This window comes from Triturus cristatus, chromosome 1_1, assembly GCF_964204655.1.
Source record: "Triturus cristatus chromosome 1_1, aTriCri1.1, whole genome shotgun sequence".
Classification (NCBI taxonomy): Eukaryota; Metazoa; Chordata; class Amphibia; order Caudata; family Salamandridae; genus Triturus; species Triturus cristatus.
Genome location: NC_140579.1, coordinates 1,167,500,571 through 1,167,518,208, shown reverse-complemented (window position 1 = coordinate 1,167,518,208; position 17,638 = coordinate 1,167,500,571). Strand labels below are relative to the sequence as shown.

General features: G+C 45.8%; 1 protein-coding gene across 1 annotated transcript in view; it reads right to left on the bottom strand.

Moving 5' to 3' along the window:
- The window catches only part of LOC146871801 (uncharacterized), a gene marked incomplete at its 5' end in the record, with an annotated part of 718,460 nt that overhangs the window by 408,506 nt on the left and 292,316 nt on the right, over positions 1-17,638 (bottom strand). Inside the window, 2 exons of the mRNA XM_085651438.1 lie at positions 12,759-12,865; positions 13,802-13,909. Coding sequence (XP_085507564.1) covers positions 12,839-12,865; positions 13,802-13,909 — 135 coding nt within the window. The remainder of the gene's footprint in view (positions 1-12,758; positions 12,866-13,801; positions 13,910-17,638) is intronic.

The following is a 17,638-nucleotide window of genomic DNA, read 5'->3' as shown; positions in this document are numbered from 1 at the left end:
GAGGTTAAGCTGGTCTTGACAATCACCATCAACCAGTCCAACTAATTGGTCCATCGACCAAGTGGTGGAGTGCCTTGATGTTAAAGCTAGGATTCTACAGATGCAGATGTACATAATGTATTTATTGTAAATATTTCTCCTATAGGTAATAAGGTACCCCCCCACATGTCCAGCGCTTGAATTACTCATCCCTCCTGTGTGTGTAGACTCGTGAATGGTGACGTGTGTGAGTTGGTGTTATGGGCCCCACCAATGAATGCATGTATGAATGAGTGTGCGTGATGACAGGTCTGCGACAGAGGGAGGATATCGGTATATGTTGTTCCCCATTTCCCAGTCTCACGCTGGATCACTTCTCTAAGACATACTCATTCGTAAGTAACAGATGCGCACAAGTAATGATTTAAAGCATTTGTTACACACAACAGTTTTGTGAATGTATTTATCTTAATTTTGCCTTGTTCAGCTATCATGTCAACATTATTGATGGCAATAAAGGCAGAGATGGATATAGAGCTCTCTGTCTCAATGTCAACAGACGCATCAAGATTCACTGAGTTAGCTCAGCATATGCCAGATTTCCTTCCAGGGCTATAAACTACATTATTCAGCACATATGTCTAACTTGCACTGTTCCTTCACCTAGTGTCATAACAAACCATAGCAAGATCCCTTACAAGTTAACATAAATCACGTTAATGTTAGAGTTAGACTATAACAGCAATATATGCTTTTGAGACACTATGTCTGCCGCATAAGTAGAAGGCAAATAAAATTATCCCTATTCTACCTGAAATATTTATGTTGGAAGAGAACAGAAATAAAGCAACACAATACATTACCGACAACACTAATTCTAGAAAGCTTTGAATGGGATAAGAGGAACTGTTTCACACACTCCTAATAAAAAACAATTTTCTTCTGGATTCCTTTGCATGCTCTTGAGTTACTTACTCAAAATACACTGGAAATATCATGAAACCCTATATTAACCTCTTGAGTGCCCATGACGAGATGGTCTCGTCATGGGCCGCGGTTGCGCTGTGCCCATGACGAGACTATCTCGTCATGAACCCCGCCCGCTAATGAAAGGGCCGGCACAGGGCGGGGAAAGGGCGGGGCATTCAAGGGGTTAATTTTCAAAATACCCACAGAGATCTTAAGCAGGTTCAAGTTTAGGTCTTTTACTTGTAGGACAGTCTCACCAAAGAAATATTCATCCATAAGGCTTCAACAAGGGAAGCCAAATCATTCCCGATGAGCAAATTCCTCCCTTAATTCCTCACCGTCTGGGGCCATACTATCACACCAGCTATCCCACTGACTTGCAATGCATTGAACCAGTCTACTACCTCAAACTTGTTTTCTATACTTCCCTCGATGACACCCTTGCCTCTATGACTCACTCTTACTCGAACTTGTTCCTACTGAACCGAACAAATCATCTCTATTATTGTCTCTGCTATCTGCTGAACCTTGTTAAAGATGTTTTATGCTTAAAATGTTTTATTCTTTCTCTGCTCTGTATTGTAAAGCGTTCTGATACCCTACTCACGGTCTTGTTCACGCTATAGAAAACTCTCAAAATAAATAAATATTAACAAGAGCCAATCATGGGGTATTCCAATGACACAGACTACAACAGATTGCCCTCAGTCCGATATGTTAAGTTCCTCAAATTACAATCGCCACAAACCGCAAACCATGTCCTTCTACCAGGTTTTAAAACAAAATGACAGCAGAGCAAGAATTCACAGCATTTAGAGCTGCCTTTCGTACAGTAATTAAGAGACCAACACTACACTTGCCAAATGAGTCTTCTATCCTTGAGCAGAATAAAATCACCTTTAGATTGTGTTAACTGCACTCAAACAACATCCCCTGCCTTTGTGCAAATCAGTTTGTTTTCACTGAGCAAATATTTGCTCTCTGCACGTCAGATGACATTTACCACTGGTCATGAGGAGAGATCAGAATCTCTAATACACTTTCCTGCATCTTTGCCTGTATCTAGCAGGAACTAGAGAAAAATGACTGGAGGTAAAGACTCAGTAGCTTTTCCTGAATTAGAATTTCTCATTTTAGGAAACTGGATTTTTGATACAGTACCCCCCACTTTTTGCCTGGTATTTGATGCAACATTGACTGTAGTGTACTGGGTTCCTACTAACCAGTTCCCCAGTACCAGTGTTCTCGTCCCAAAAAACTGTACAACTGGTCCACCAAATGGAAAAACCTTTAGCACCCTCTGTAAGTCCCCAGTGAATGGTAGCCTGGTACCTAGGGCCAGAGGAACTAAAGAGGATCCCTAAAGGGCGCAGCACGAATTGTGCCACCCTAAGGGGCCCCTCACCAAGCACATACATGACTGCCATTGCAGGTGCGTATCTTGCTGCTGACAAAAGTGAAAACACAACATGTCACACATCCCTGTGTGCCATGCCCCCCTACCACTGCATGTGATATTTGTAAGTCGCCACTACAGCAGGCCTGACAGCCCTAAGGAAGGGTGCTTAATATTACATGTGAGGACATACCTGCATGAGCAGATATGCCCCTGTGCTGGTCAATAATATTACTGCCAGTACAAGTCATTTTAATAAGTGCTGGACACTGGTGAAAATTAGTTCCCCAGCCCCATGATGGCTTCACTGAAAATATGGATGTAAAGTATCAAACATCTCGTATTGGTAAACCTACACTGATGCCAGGTCTAGTTGCTTAGTGGACTAATGAGTCTACTGCAGAGGTCTATGTTCAACCTCATGGTCACAGGTTCAAATCCCTGCAGGTTCACTCAGCCTTTCATCCGTCTGAAGTCAATAAAATGAGTACCATTGAGTTGGGTAGCAATACACGTCTGTTCTCAGCGCCAAGATGCCTGTGGGTGAACATGCGCTTTACAAATACACCTTATGTTATGCCAGTGTTGTTTTTACCAATACATTCACACAGAGAGCACCTTAGAGGTGCCCTATGAAAACCTACAAGCCTCTGGTGTACTTGCTGACTGGTTTCTGCCAGTCTGCCACCCAAGGCACTGTTTTGACATCTTAGGAAGACAGTGTCAGCTTTCAGGAGACGCAGAACAAAAGCCTGTCCGGGAAGAGGGTGTAACACCCCCTCCACACAGGTTGACCTGCTGATTAGCCTTCCTTGGCGGCAAGCCTCAAAGAGCTGCCTGCCACCTCTGAAATGCAAATCTGGCTCCCCCTAACAGGAGAAGAAACCAACCCCTTTGTCCCGGGCTTCCTTGGCACCTGGTCAGGCAGGAAAATTAGCTAGTCAGGTAGGCGTGCCACCCCCAGGCTAGTACCACCACTAAGCTGGGCTACTGTGAGATGGACACGATTTCTCAGAAGTAGCCATCTTTGTGATGGCATACTAAGGAATTCTGGGACAGGGTTATAACCACTTCCCACAGTATGTGATCATATAGGGGGCATAGTAACCCCAAGGGTCAGTACCCTACACTCCCCTAACGCTCCTAAATTCAGTATTTAGGGGAGCCCCTGGTACCAGAGAAACAGATCCTGACAACTTACGAAAAAGAAGGACACGAGGAGCCGCAAAAGCAGAAGACTGAAGGGAGCGCCTGACTTGGCCCCAGCCCTGCTGTCCTGTTTGCCGTTCTCTGTCGAACCTGCACCAAATACGACTCGTCCTGCAGGTGTATGCCTCCAAAACATGGGTGGACTGCCTGTCTTCAATAAGGAGCAAGACCTCCCAAAGAACAGTGGAATTGTTCCACGCATCCTGCAGAAACTCCAAAAGATAAGACTATGAAGCCTCCTGAACCAGCAAAACTTGACTACCAAAGTCACCACTACACCCATCACCTCCGGTCCGAGTTGAAGTGGGTCACCGGATCCAACAAGGTTCCTAGCCCTCCAGAGCTCGAGTCCGTTGAGGTTTCACCCCTCGTGGACTCTCCCCCGAACCGGATGGCTTATGGCACCTCTGCATCCGTCGCCCCCGGGTCGTGAAGAAGAGGACCCAAGGTGTCCCAACGTCCCCAAGAATCACAAGCCTTGAACTCGGTTGTTGGCTCCTCCCAATTGGCTTCCTAGCCAGAACCTGCAGACTCTTTTTACAGTGACCAATCCCCATTGAAACCTATAGGGCTCCCGACACTGTTTTGCACCCTGTACTCCTCTGTGTTAACCCTAAGGCTGCTCGACCACACTACCCCCTAATAGAGCACCTTGGGATTTCATAGCAAGCCCCTGTCCACTAGTAAGGGAACCCCTGGATTCTTTACACGGTGTCTCAGATTTTGGATACATTACGTAGAGCCAGCATCCTACACCCATGTAAAACAAAAATACATTTGTGTTAACTTGCATTTCAAGGAAGGGAGGGTGGGGCAAGCAGCAACACGGACGAGGGAGGGAGGGTGGAAGTACGCAGTGACACGGGTGAGGACGACATGATAGGAGCAAGCAGCAACACGGACAAGAGTTGAAGTGTGTAGTGCAAGCGGCAATATGGATAACGGGGGCAACCAGCAACATGGACGATGTAGTTAGGAAGGGTGGGTGGGGGCATGCAGCATCATGGATGAGGGACGGTTGGAAGAACAAGGAGGTAGGAGAAGTACACGAGCATGTCAGCTGAAAAAGAAAAAGAGTGCTTAAACAAAAAGAATAAAGCAGCGCCTAAACAAATGAGCAGTGGAGGGACACAATTAATGCGCCCATACTCCCTGGGAGGGACAAAAACACAGAGAAAGGTAACCTAAGGCAGTTGGCCAAGCAGAGCAGCAAGCAAATGAGGGTTGCAAAGAAGACAATCAATAGGGAAGCAGTGGGTGGCCTCTAAGCCCACTGTTAGAAAACAAAAGATCTTGAAGCCTATGTGCTGTCTAGGCAAGGCCTAATATAAACAGTTTGGTCTAAGCATAGGAACATGTAGTCAAACTCACCTTGAGGACAAATATCCACTATATGTGGGAGTTGTAAGGTACAGACAGAACCCGTTCCTATTGCTTACATGTGAATCATCAACTCTCTAAGCAACAGCAAAATGATAGTAGTATATATACTTTATTTGGATATAAAAATATCCTTAAAAGAACATCTCAAAGTTACAACAGCAATACACATTATTAAAAAAAGAACAAAAAACCATAGCATAAGAGCAGTGGTTGTTAAAAACTTCAAATTGCATTAAAAGCTTCAATGGTGTGTAAATGGTAAAGGAACTTAGTATGCAAAATGGCAATGACAACATGACGGTTAAAATGCATTCGATTTCAGGTGTTTAACAGTCAGCCATAAATGCAATCCAATATTTCGTAAAATAACAGCAGATGGTACAAAGCTGCAGTCAAGTAAGAGCAATTTAGCAGCATTAAATAGATTGCAGAATGGAATGGAATAGCTCTTAAAAAAGGGCACGATGACATACCATTCCCGTTACTGCCTAAAAGTGCGGTATGCAGGTCGTATAAAGGTTGTAAAAGCAATATTTAGAGCTGTGTTTTCTGGCATTAAAGCTGCAATAATTGCTTGTCTACACTTCCGGATTCCCAGCCTATTCCACTCAATTTTCAGTTTACGTCTACGTTGTGACATAAAAGAGGGAAAAAGGCATACTATGTGCTCCAGGGTTTTAGGAGTCATGCCGCACCCTCTGCACGTTACATCCTCTGACAGACGGCGCCAGACGGGCAGTTCTTTTAAGAATTGCCAATCGCCCAGTCTGACAGCCATAAAACTGAGTTTTAGGTGCAAGGAGTAAGTACAGGATAGGTAGGATGCGGGGGATAACCGACCATACGAGATCATTGTTGCCCATGCATGTCTGCAGACATTTCTTGGATCGAATCCTTAAAAAAACGACTAGAAGAGCCGCATGGGTTTTTCTGGTAGATATCCAGCAAAATTAAAGACTCCAATGAGCCTGTGTTTGCTTGTCTCAGTTTATGGCACAGATTTAAATACATTCCAGTACCAGAAATTTCATAATTTAATAAGCCCAATTCAAGTCTAATCTGAGCAGCAGAGGCAGTTTTGGGCAAATGGAGAATTTTTTTGTAGAGTTTGGTCACATGTTGGTTAAAGATGGGAGTTTAGTTTCCCCCTAAAAATCTCAGCGCCGTATGTCAATGTCGGCCCAATTTTTGCTCTCATAACTTCCAATAATGGGGATAGACTTGGGCCACACAGATTTCTTGAAAGCTTGCAGAGGTTCACCTGGAGATTCATAGCTTTTACTGAAATGTCCTTACGCTGTTTATTAAAGTTGCCCCTGGAGTCAAAATTGACCCCTAGATATTTATATGCATTTCCTATTGTGAGACTCATGTTGTTATACAGCCATCCTCCACCACGGTAACGTTTTCTACCGAAAATAACCACTTGGGTTTTCTTTAAATTAACCTCTAATCTATTCATGGTGGTGTAAATTTCTAGTTTATTTAGTAGCCTTTGCAGCCCTACCCGTGTCAGACTAAAAAGGACCAGGTCATCGGCATATAAAAGATTACTTATTGATACACCTCCCATCTTGGGCGGGTGGCTATTTATTTCTTCAAGGGAGGATGGCAGGTCCGCTATGAACAAATTAAAAAGGAGGGGGGCCAGCACACATCCCTGTTTGACCCCTCTGGTTGTCATGATTTTCCGAGAGAGATGTGTGCCAGTCCCCAACTTCACTTGCACCCATGTGCCCGAGTGCAGTTGGATGATCGCATCCAGGAGTTTGGCTGGGATCCCCCATTTTTTTAACTTCTCCCATAGAGCAGCCCTTGGTACCCGATCGAATGCGGCTTTAAAATCTACAAAACAGCAAAAAAAACACCCTGGATGTAACTAATGCTTTATCGACAATTATAGACAATGTCAGTAAGTTGGTCACAGTGCCGGAATTAGCGGTGAAGCCAGTTTGATTCATTGGAATCAAGTTGTTCTGCTCGGCCCAGGATCTCAGCTCCTCCAGTAGGGTTCCTGCGTAAAACTTGGCCTCAATGTCTAATAGGGCAATTAATCTATAGTTGTTTGGCGAGGCCTGAGAGCCTGACTTGTAGATCGGGTGGATTTTTGCCCCTCACCATGAATCCGGTATAGTTGAGCTTGTCAATGCGAAGTTAAAGAGATTGGTTAGGTATCTTGACCATAACAAGGTCTGTGGTAGGCCATTTGGACCCGGAGCGCCATCTGGTCTTGCTTTTAATAATACTTTAGTGACCATTTCTTGGGTGACCTGTAGGTCTTCACTTCGTGGGTCTAAACAATCCATGGACCTGCTCCAGTTCAAATATTAATTTGTTGTCAATGGGTTAGAAGCACATGAAACTATAGACGCTGAGACCTCGGAGGCCCTAAAATGGCCTGTCAAATAGGCAGACCAGTCGGCTTCTGCAATGTTTGCTGTCCCAAATCTAGATGAGCTGGAGTTTTGGCGATTGATTAAGGCCCAGAATCTTCTAGAGTTGCAGTTTTTGCTCTCCCATAAAAGTTTACACCAAAATTGGCCTAGATGGCGCAGTTTGTCAATTTGTATAGCCTCCCTGAGTAATTTTTGGTTGGTTTTATACCCAATCAAGAACTCGTTGTTTCCTGGGGATGACTTGAGAATCCGCAGAGCTTTGTCTCTAGATTTCTTCAATACCCTTGTTTGACTGGAGATTGAGAACTGGCGGCTAAAATGAGCCTTGTGTACATGTTGTTTAGATGGAAAACGGCTTTTCAATTTGGAGCAGAAGGACGACCACGCGCCAGTGGAGAAAACCACTGCATCCGTGCTTTCTGTTATAAATACCAAGCATGCTTTCATGATGTTTGAGCTGATGTCGTCATTCCATCTTAACCGTTTTAGGTTTTCTGTGTAGATTCCTGGGCATGTTGTTGAAGCAAGTTTATGGTACTCTGGCTGTATATTGAGGGTAACCACTTGTGGACGATGATCACTTTCTGATCGAGGAAGAATGCTATAGTTACCCAAGTGGTGGAACAGCGCTGAATTACAGATGGTATAGTCTAAGTAGGAGCATTTACGGCCATTTGTCCAGGACCAGTTAGGAGGAGTATCATTCATAGATCTGCCGTTCATTACCAGAAAACCTATGCTGTAAAATTGCAGCACACAAAGCTCGCCAAGGCCACAATACACTTGGTTTGGGGGTTTGGACTGTGCCTTGACTTCCGTGGTTGTGAATGCAAAAAGCCCTTCATAATCAATAGGATTACCCTGGAAGAGGTTAGTATTAAAGTCTCCGGTAATAATGTAATCTGAATGGGGATAATCCACCGCCAGGTCACACACGATTTTCATTAAACGTGTTAGATGGGCCTTTTTTGAGCGAGTGCTCGGATTAATGTACACATTCAGGAGTAAAAGAGATCGCTGTTTGTTCCATGCGCTAATTTTGACTCCGAGTAACCAGTCTTCGTCAAAGTTCAGTAACTCAATCGGGCCTTTTAAATTATTTGAAACATAGATCGACAGACCACCTTTGGGGTGGCCATAGAGACAGGTTCTGATTGCCGGTTTCCAGAATTCGATGAAACCAATGACTGGACTGATTTGGGAGGCCCAGGTTTCCTGAAGGGCTATTAAATCATGACCAAAAATAAAGGAATGCATCTCCAAGTTGGTGATTTTCGGAGAGAGACCACTAATATTCCATGAACATAGGGTGAGCAAAGACTGTGACTGAGGGGTCGGGGTAGTTATGAGAGGAGATAGGTGGCATCTTGATTGGACCTGGGCCTTACGGATTTGAGCTGCACGGTGTTCGTCACATGGTCAATCTGATGTATTACGAGACAGGGCAGCTGGTAGCCAACCCCAGTCAGGATTTTTATCGGAATTCAGGAGATTAGTCCCTCCGTCGTCAGTCGATTGTATTGATCCTAAGGCGTTTTTTAGGATTGAGTATGGCCTATTTTTCCCTCCAGACCTAAAGCTATCAGATCTTAGCGAGGTGGGGGACTGTTGTGATAGCACTGTAGGGTAGCCTGGAATGGAGTGGGGGTAGATTTTGATGCCCCATTTCCGAAATGTGTCCTTTTGATCTAAGAATACTCGTACCCAAGTGGTGGACTTAAAAGACACCAGGGTTACCTCTGAGGGTTGGGTACCCCTTGGAGGGAGAAATTCAATAGACTCGATATCGTCCAAAGTCAAAGCCTCAAAACCCGGAACACCATTTACTAATATAATTATATTTGATCTATTGAGTATGTCCTGCCGACCTTTTGATTTATATTCGGGGGCAAGAAGAATTTTTGAATGCTGTGGGTCGCTATTAGCGATATCGGTGTTCCGGCTTAAATTGGCCTGTGTGGTTTTGGCAATTAGGGAGTCTAAGTGTGCTCTCTGTTGGGGTTGAGGAAGGTCCTGTGTGCCTTGCCTGGGTATCCGAGAATCTTTCAATAAAATTGATGTATTGTTGAAGATTGTATTATGAAAATTGGATCTATGCCGAGATGGACTTAGCAGCACTACTGATTGGGGTTGGAGTGTTGTGACTGATGTCCTCATTGTAGTTAACTCATTGGATTTGCCTCTTGGTTTATTTATATCCGGCTGAGACTCTAATACCTCGTTTTCCGCTGGTAAGGTGCTTCGCTCAAGACTGCTCGCAAGGATCTGTTGATTGGCAGTTGTGGTTATGTCTGCCATGTGGGGGCTTCGAGAAGAGCTTATTAGCGTTGCTGGAGATTGTAGAGCGCTTAGGGTATTTTTGTTGGTGGCAATTGAAAACAACGGGAATAATTTAGGAAGGTCGACTTTTGTATTAAGTCTTAATTTATTCCTTTGTTTTCGCTGACGTTTGCGCTCTCTTACTGCAAGGTAGCGAGGGAGGATGGTGTGTTTCAGAGATGGTTGGGGCAGCGGCAGCTGGATTGACACTTGTCCCTGCCACATTGTTATCGATGAAATTGGGAAGCCCGTTTGCTGTCTGAGGGCTTGTAACCGCTTGTACAAACGGTGCCGCCAGACATGAAGTACCTTGGACTTGATGAGTCATCTTGGTGGTCGGTCTGTGTCATAGATGATTTTCGTTCCCCTCTTGTCTGTAACCCAGTGGTCGTTGGTAACGGGATATTCACCAATTCTGATTTGTGAATTGGGAGCGTTCGAGAGAGTTGATCAGGACGTGACGGTACGCCACCACCCTTCAGCAACTTTACTTCATTTAGGACGCTAGTTAGAAAATATGGGAGCGAGGAAAGGGAATCGATAATAGGCGAGCAGCAACAGACTGACTGAACTAGTTTTGAAGATGCTTGCGCACTCGTTATTAGATTGTTCAATTTATCCAGCTTACTATCGATCCCTGCTGTAAACAATGCTAAAGTGTTCAATAAATCCACCTGGATGTCTAATTTGTCGGAGTGATAGTTTAGGGCCGTGACTGTAGATTGAAAAGTCTGAAGTAATTGAGGCCAGATGCTCGTGATTGTAGAGGCGTCATGGTGTAGCTCCGTTTTAGATCTAGAATTAGGTGTGTTTTTGAGTGAATTGTGAGAGTTCATAAAGCAAAGAGACAGATCCACTAGCCGTTGGTCTTTTGATTCTGTTTTTTGTAAAACCTTTGGAAAAGCTGTTATTGCTGCTGGGGATGGGCACTGTTGAGGCTTGATTAGCTCTGGGCTCCCCTCCAGGAAACTTGAGACCTGTGGTGGACAAGGACTGAGTATATCAAAGATAGAGACCAAGTCTTTTTGACCATGAATTTGTGGAAAAGTTTAATGAGAGTGAGGCGCAATGGGGGCCACCTCAAACTCCTGGGGGTTATGTAATGACATAACCAAAAGATTCTCTTTTTGAGATACATGCGGGGCTTGGAGACTTAAGTTATAAGTCGAACTCACGAAAGGTTGCTGATTAGGACAGAACTCTTGATTGACGGTGTCATGAAGAGGAGAAGACTTACTTGGTGAGGGTTGGTGGTGGCTTAGAACCGGTGTTTGAGTTGCAATCACTGAGCATTCTGAAACAGTTTTCCGAACGTCGGGTACTGACCCAAAAATGAAAACGTCCGGAGTATGAACTGGGTTGTTAGATGGTTTTGGAAACAAATGAGGCAATTGCGTATTTGGCTCAGTGACTTGATTAGGATCGCAAGACTTAATTGCCTTGGGTTTTTTTTTTTAAATAGTCCAGAAGCGAAAAGGATTTTGAGGTGCTCACAGAAGATATATAAGAAGGTAGCATGTTGCTGTTGTTAATATGTTGCCGTCCCTTTGGTGGCAGGTTGGGGGCCTTCGGTGAAACCAAGGGATCCAGTGGGTTCGCCAGGTTGGCTAGAGCAGACTCCGCGACCGCAGCCAACCGTTTTGATTTTTCGTTTTAAAGCGGGAGGTGCTTTTCTCATGTTCCCGGATCTCATCGCTTCTGTTGTTGTGCGAGACTATTAAAATCTGTAAATTAATAGACTGGCTCGCTCGAGCCCTTTGTCAGACACACCCTTAATTGCCAGCTGTGCCAACCAAGCTAGGATGTGTATGCAGGAACAAAAGGAGGCGTAAAAGACCAAGTTGCCTCCAGGTCAGGCTTGCTGGGCTTGTCCGACCTTGTCCTAGAAAAAAGGAACAGACTCAGCTAACTGTAGCAGTATGCAAAGGCATACGCAAGGGCACCCCCCCGCTTTCTTAACCCCTACACAACCGCTTGCTGTTCCCTACCCGCGGCCTCCCATCAGCTGATCCTAAACTGCACCAAGGGGAAAACCCTGAAACCTAAGACCCCTGCTAGACTCCCAGTTCCCAACCCCCAGACGCCGCGTCCACAACTGTCCGGCAGGCAGAAACCTGTTCGAATCGCCAGTAGAGTCGCAGCACTGCGGCGTGGGGAGGGGGACTGGGCCAGCAGAAACGGGCCAGATTCCTTCTGTGCAGTAGGGCCAGCGATGGTGGCGACGGGCTGGGGGGGTTGGAGGGTGCGGGGGGAGCGGAACCAGGGCTGGCAGAGCTAACTGACTGGCGAGCAACTAGGCGACCTGGGCGACTGACTGACTGGCCAAGAGGAGAGGGGAGCTGAGCAGGGACCTGGAGCGGCGAAAGCGAGATCTAAAAGGCCGAGGCCGACCGGGGCGAAGGCAGGATGAGAAACCAGAGAGACCAGAGCCAGCGGCAACCAGCAGGAGTGGACCAAGAGCGGGAATAGACCGAGAGCGGGGGCCGGGGCAAGCGCAAAGGGAAGTGGATGGCCAGGAGCACAATGCGACGAGTGGGTGAGTGAGCTTTTACGTAGCTATTACGCAATTGCGGTACCAGATCTATGCCAGATCCGTGCCTTTTACCACTAGCCCAAGCCAGGGATCAATGCCAGGGGACCGCAGTCCCAATTACCTTGGGCCTCAAGGCTCTCGTTGGCTTAGGGCAGTTATGGCCAACACTCCCCAACACTCCCCAGGTCGACTTACTTGATTATTTGCTCCGCCGAGAACACCTGCCTTCACGGCAGTCACAGCAGACACTGCCTGTCACTGCCTGTCCGCCCGCTGCCGCTGCCGGTCTCGCCCACAAGATCTACAAGATCTACAGGGTCTCTGCGGTCACTACTCGCGATCACTCACGGTCTCTCGCCGACAGCCACAATTGCTCACAACCGCTTACACCGCTCAGCTCAGCTCCACCCACGAGGCTCGTCAACGCTCGTCAGTGCCGACGCCTGACGCTCGCCACGTTCTGGGTTCCACCTCCGTGGTTCGCGGCCGTAACAGTTCCACGTTGCGTTCATCACAAGCAAAATACAGTATATCTGCTCTGTAACTGTGGGGAAAAAAAATCAAACACACCAACCTCTTGGACTTTTTGGCTACGTTCGAAGATAGCCTGGGCATCTTTGTCTTTCTCAGTGTCCATCTCATATACAGCTGTTGCTACATATCGTCTGGTCCAACAGGTTTCTGAAACACAGATGCAGAGTTACTGTCCAGAACAGAGGTTCAGAATTAATTCCTTTTGTGGATAGAGGGGTTTATGTTACGCGCACTTGTCAACACTATTTATCTCTTTCAGACATGGTCTATTCACTGCTATTATGTGGTAATAAAGAATTCCATCTCCAAGAAACTAGTTACCACAACCCCATGACCTACACAAAATAATTATCATAATTGATCTATTTGTTTCTAAGGGTTTGTCTTTATAATTCTCTACATGTCCCTCACCCACCCAAGTAACAACCTGCTTACTTTACCAGCCCCACATAATGGTGTAGGTCATGTCTGGTCCACTGTCTGGGATTATATACTTTTGCTATGGGGTACACATTTTCATTTAATTCATTTCCAGCGCATCTGTGGACATTTACATTAACACAAAGCTTGCTTCTTTCGGCATATAGGGTTTGTTGGTGCCCTCCATGTTTCCCCAGATCTGTATACCCTACCTGGCTTCCTAGATCCATTTCATCAGAAATTTCTACCTAGAGTTCTTTACTACTGTGAACGTCTTCACAGGTATATTTTGGTAGGTCCGATTCACCCCCAAACCTTTCCATATGAAGGCTTCAGGGTACTGAGAAGCCAAAGTCACTCTCTTTTTCCTAATTCAACTGTCCTGCTAGTTTTATTAAAAGGGAATGTAGCCTCTTTTTTTACAGAGACAGGGTGAAATTCCTGCAGAGGATCTCATTTACAACAGGTACGGCAAACCAACTCAATGTGGTCAATACCTCTACAGGAGACTAAATCCCAAGTTTTGCATTACCTTACTGCTAACCCACTAAACAATCACAGCTCATCCGTTTCAGCTGTACAACCCAACATCATCATAGAGGACAGCCATTTGATAAAATAGCTGGTACAACGCTCCAGGCTGAGGAGGTGTTGCATGATTACCGCAGAGTGTGATGACTTGTAGGATACAGCAATTCCTTTTGGGGCTCTGTCTTCTTCACTGCTCGGGCTATCACTGTACTGAGTTTTCTCCTTCATACACCGGTTGGTCTAAGAAAAAGAATATTGGAAGAAGTGAGATGCTGTTTACATCTAGACAAGAGATGACAAAAGTTCCAAATGAAAAATAAGTACATTTAGATGATAAAAATCCTTTGATGAGGACACAGACATAGGTACATCCTTGTAAAACTTGTTCCAAGCAGAAGTATCTAAAGGGACACTCATGATTACACTCCATCATCACAGGCAGAATTAGTCAATATTTTTTGTGGTAGGGTATTAATTGACCTGCTTCTTCAGTTACAGTAAATAAATGTCCTAGCACCAACACAATCTAAAGGGAATGATTTCCCACTAGAAGAGTGGCGAGTCACACTGTTAAATATAGTCACTAAGTAACATATTGTGTGCGAAAAAGAAAGTCTCTGTAAAGTACTGTGATGTCTACTAAAGGGTCAGTCTGTAGCCAAGCTATAGGAAGTGAGATGCAGTGGGTTTAGCTTATCTGTGCATTGCTTAGGAATCTTGATCTAAGCAACAGTTCTTTAAAAATGTATGAAATTACTTCTATGTCTCTGCTTTGTGGAGGGACAGGGCAACAAAAGTAATCTTTACAGTTACCGCTGTCTCTCTAAAATATACGCTACACTGGCTGCTCTGAAATGTGGACTAAAACCATGGAGGAGTTTAGGGTCTTGGGTTGGAGGAGATAGCTCGCTGCTTTATCTGAAAATGAATGGACAAGTTGCACCACTCTCCAAAGACACCTTCACCTGTTCTCCAAATCTTTAATGTTATTTCTTTGTTTTTTTGTGTTTCGAAATTAAAATGAGACATTCTTTCCCCCTAGAGTCAAGAAAGATGTCCTCTGGGGACACAGAAAGGTATAGCAATGAAGTTGATGTGCCATCATCGCCTCTAGGAGAAGTCCGCTTTTAGGAAGATGTTAGAAACTTGATACTAGTTTACATGCTTAATCACCCTTCTTTCGGCACACACTTCATAAGTATCTCAAATTGCCAATTACATGTAGCAAGACATGTGGTGCTTGAAAAACTGTGATTTATTAGCACAATACCTTCAAATAAAATAAAGTACCCTCACAATTAATTAGTAGGTTCTTTAAAAACAAGTATTAACAAAGCAGAGAGGTCAGACCTATGGAAAAGGTTTCCTACGAATGATGTGCAGCATCTGCAAATATAGCAAATAATTTAAAATAGTACTATGACGTGTGATGACGCTATTTTTTTTAATCAACTTCATATATATTATTTTTTACGTGCATTTAAAATCCCTAGAGGAGCACCAATCGGTTAGCACCAAGTGAGACATTTCTCAAAATACATTACAAACCCCAAATAACAACTGATCAATTGTCCTCTTCAGGAATTAAACAGATGGATTTTAAGCAGCTGTGGAAATTTAGCCATACAGGTTGTAAACTAGAATATATCTTGGCAATAAATAATATACAGTATGGTACATGATAATGCAGTGCATCAGAAATCCCAGAGAGAGAGAAAAGTTTGGGTGCAACAAACTGTACTTACAAAAATAAATCAGAGATTTGCAGTAATAGTAGTGCTATCTGCAAGGGGTAGTAAAATCTGAGAACACCAGAATCAGCCGTATACCGCGAAATCCCTAGCATTTTAGCATGTTGATGCAAATAGCACAACAGAGAATCAAAACACCTTGTCTGTAAATAGGACCCAGCTATATTGACATCGGCCAAACCTTCAATTGTGACAGAGCGCCAAATCTGAGCTCCCCGTTTCTGCGGTTTTGTCCTTTACACTCATACAGTGTGTTTTTCATATTGTAAATAGCCCAAAACCTGAACGTCCATTTAAAAAGTGTGGGTCAGGATTTAATCAGCTTGTAGCAATACACATTCGAGCAACTGCCATGGCAATAAAAAACACATATACCCCTCTTTTTTGGTGAGCCAATTCTCCGTCGAGTCCTCTACCCCCCTAACACATCCCAGGTGGCATTGGGTTTGATCTGGCCCGGGAAGACCTGCCTTAAAAATGTGTCAATCTCTTTATAAAGAGATCTTAATGCCGAGCATGAATAAAACGTGTACTATGCGCTGATGGCTACCCGCCCGGGTCGGGCCCCCGGACCGAACGGATTCCCCGGAGACTTTTTGCGGCCCCATGTGCCGACGCTAGGCCCCTATCTGCTCCAGGTTGTACAGGAGGCCGAGGAGACTCAACTGCTACCGCCTGATTGGCGACACGCAGAAATAGTCGTGTTTCTGAAGTCGGGCAGACCCCCTGAGGATCCGGGGTCATATCGTCCCATATCATTGTTGAATTTTGAACCTAAACTATTGGGCAAGGTCTTGGCCGATCGTCTACGGACATATATACTAGAGCTGATCCACCCGGACCAATCAGGCTTTATGCCGCATCGGGCAACGAGGCATAATATCCGACGGTTGCATAATGCGATAGCAGAAGCCCATAAGCTAGGCTGCCCGGTTGCGGTACTGCTGGCCGATATAGACAAGGCGTTCGACTCCCTTAGTTGGGAGTACCTTTTCCGCCTCCTAGAGGCAGTAAACTTTGGGCCCCGATTCCGGACGTATATCAAGCTCCTATACACAGGTCTCACGGCGTCGGTCCGGGTGGCCGGTCATCGGTCGGCCTCGTTCCCGCTCCTCCGTGGCACCCGACAGGGATGCCCACTATCCCCACTGTTATTCGCGCTTGCTATAGAGCCACTAGCCGAGTGGGTGAGGAGGGACGCAGTGATGCGTGGGCTGTCATGGACTCCAGACTACACAGACAAAATAGCCCTGTACGCGGATGACGTGCTATTTTACATGGCTGACCCACGGGTCTCGGGGCCTAGGGTCCTTCAGATCCTCCGCATCTTCGGTGAGACGTCTGGTCTGTGCGCTAATCCCTCTAAATCTATTTTATTCCCGGTGTGCGGGGATCTGGGACACATGGCTTGAGCAAACCAGGTGACTATCGCTACCGACGGGTTTAAATACCTCGGGGTCTACGTGACCCGAGATCAAGCTACGGCGTGGGCTCAGAATATAGCCCCTCTTCTCCCGGCGGTGCGGGATGACACAACGATATGGTCACAATTACCCCTCTCCCTCTATGGCCGATCGGCGATCTTTAAGATGATTTCACTGCCCCGCATGCTTTATCGCCTCCAGAATTACCCATACACGATCCCGCAGACGTGGTTCACGCAAGTAAATGCCCTGCTAAACGGGTTCCTCTGGCAAGGGGGCGCCGTACGGGTGGCCCTGGCGACCAGTGTACAATCTACATACTGCGGGGGAATAGCTGCGGCGGATATGCGCGCCTATTACTGGGCATCCCAGCTGCTCGTGGTCAACGACTGGTGGTATGGGTCGCTCCAAGATCCGGCGTATGCGGTAGAGCGTTTGACGCTCCCTCACACGCGGCTGCTACACTTACTATATGATTCCTCGTCAGTAGCCGGCCATCCTCCGGCATGCGGTACGGTGATTCAGATCTGGCGGCGCGTGGTGCGTACGATGGGCTGGTGGGGGAAACTTACCAAGATGACACCCCTATGGCGCGGCGCCTTCATCCGGCCGGTGGCAGCCCTGGAGGGATTCCGGGAGTGGGATACAATAGGAATCTCCACGTTGGGGGATGTCATGCGAGGGCCCACAATTAAATCCTTCCAACAACTACAAACCGAATTTGACCTACACAAATCTCAGTTCTACCGATACTTACAGCTTCGACATGCGTTGATGCCGGCGGTGCGTTCACT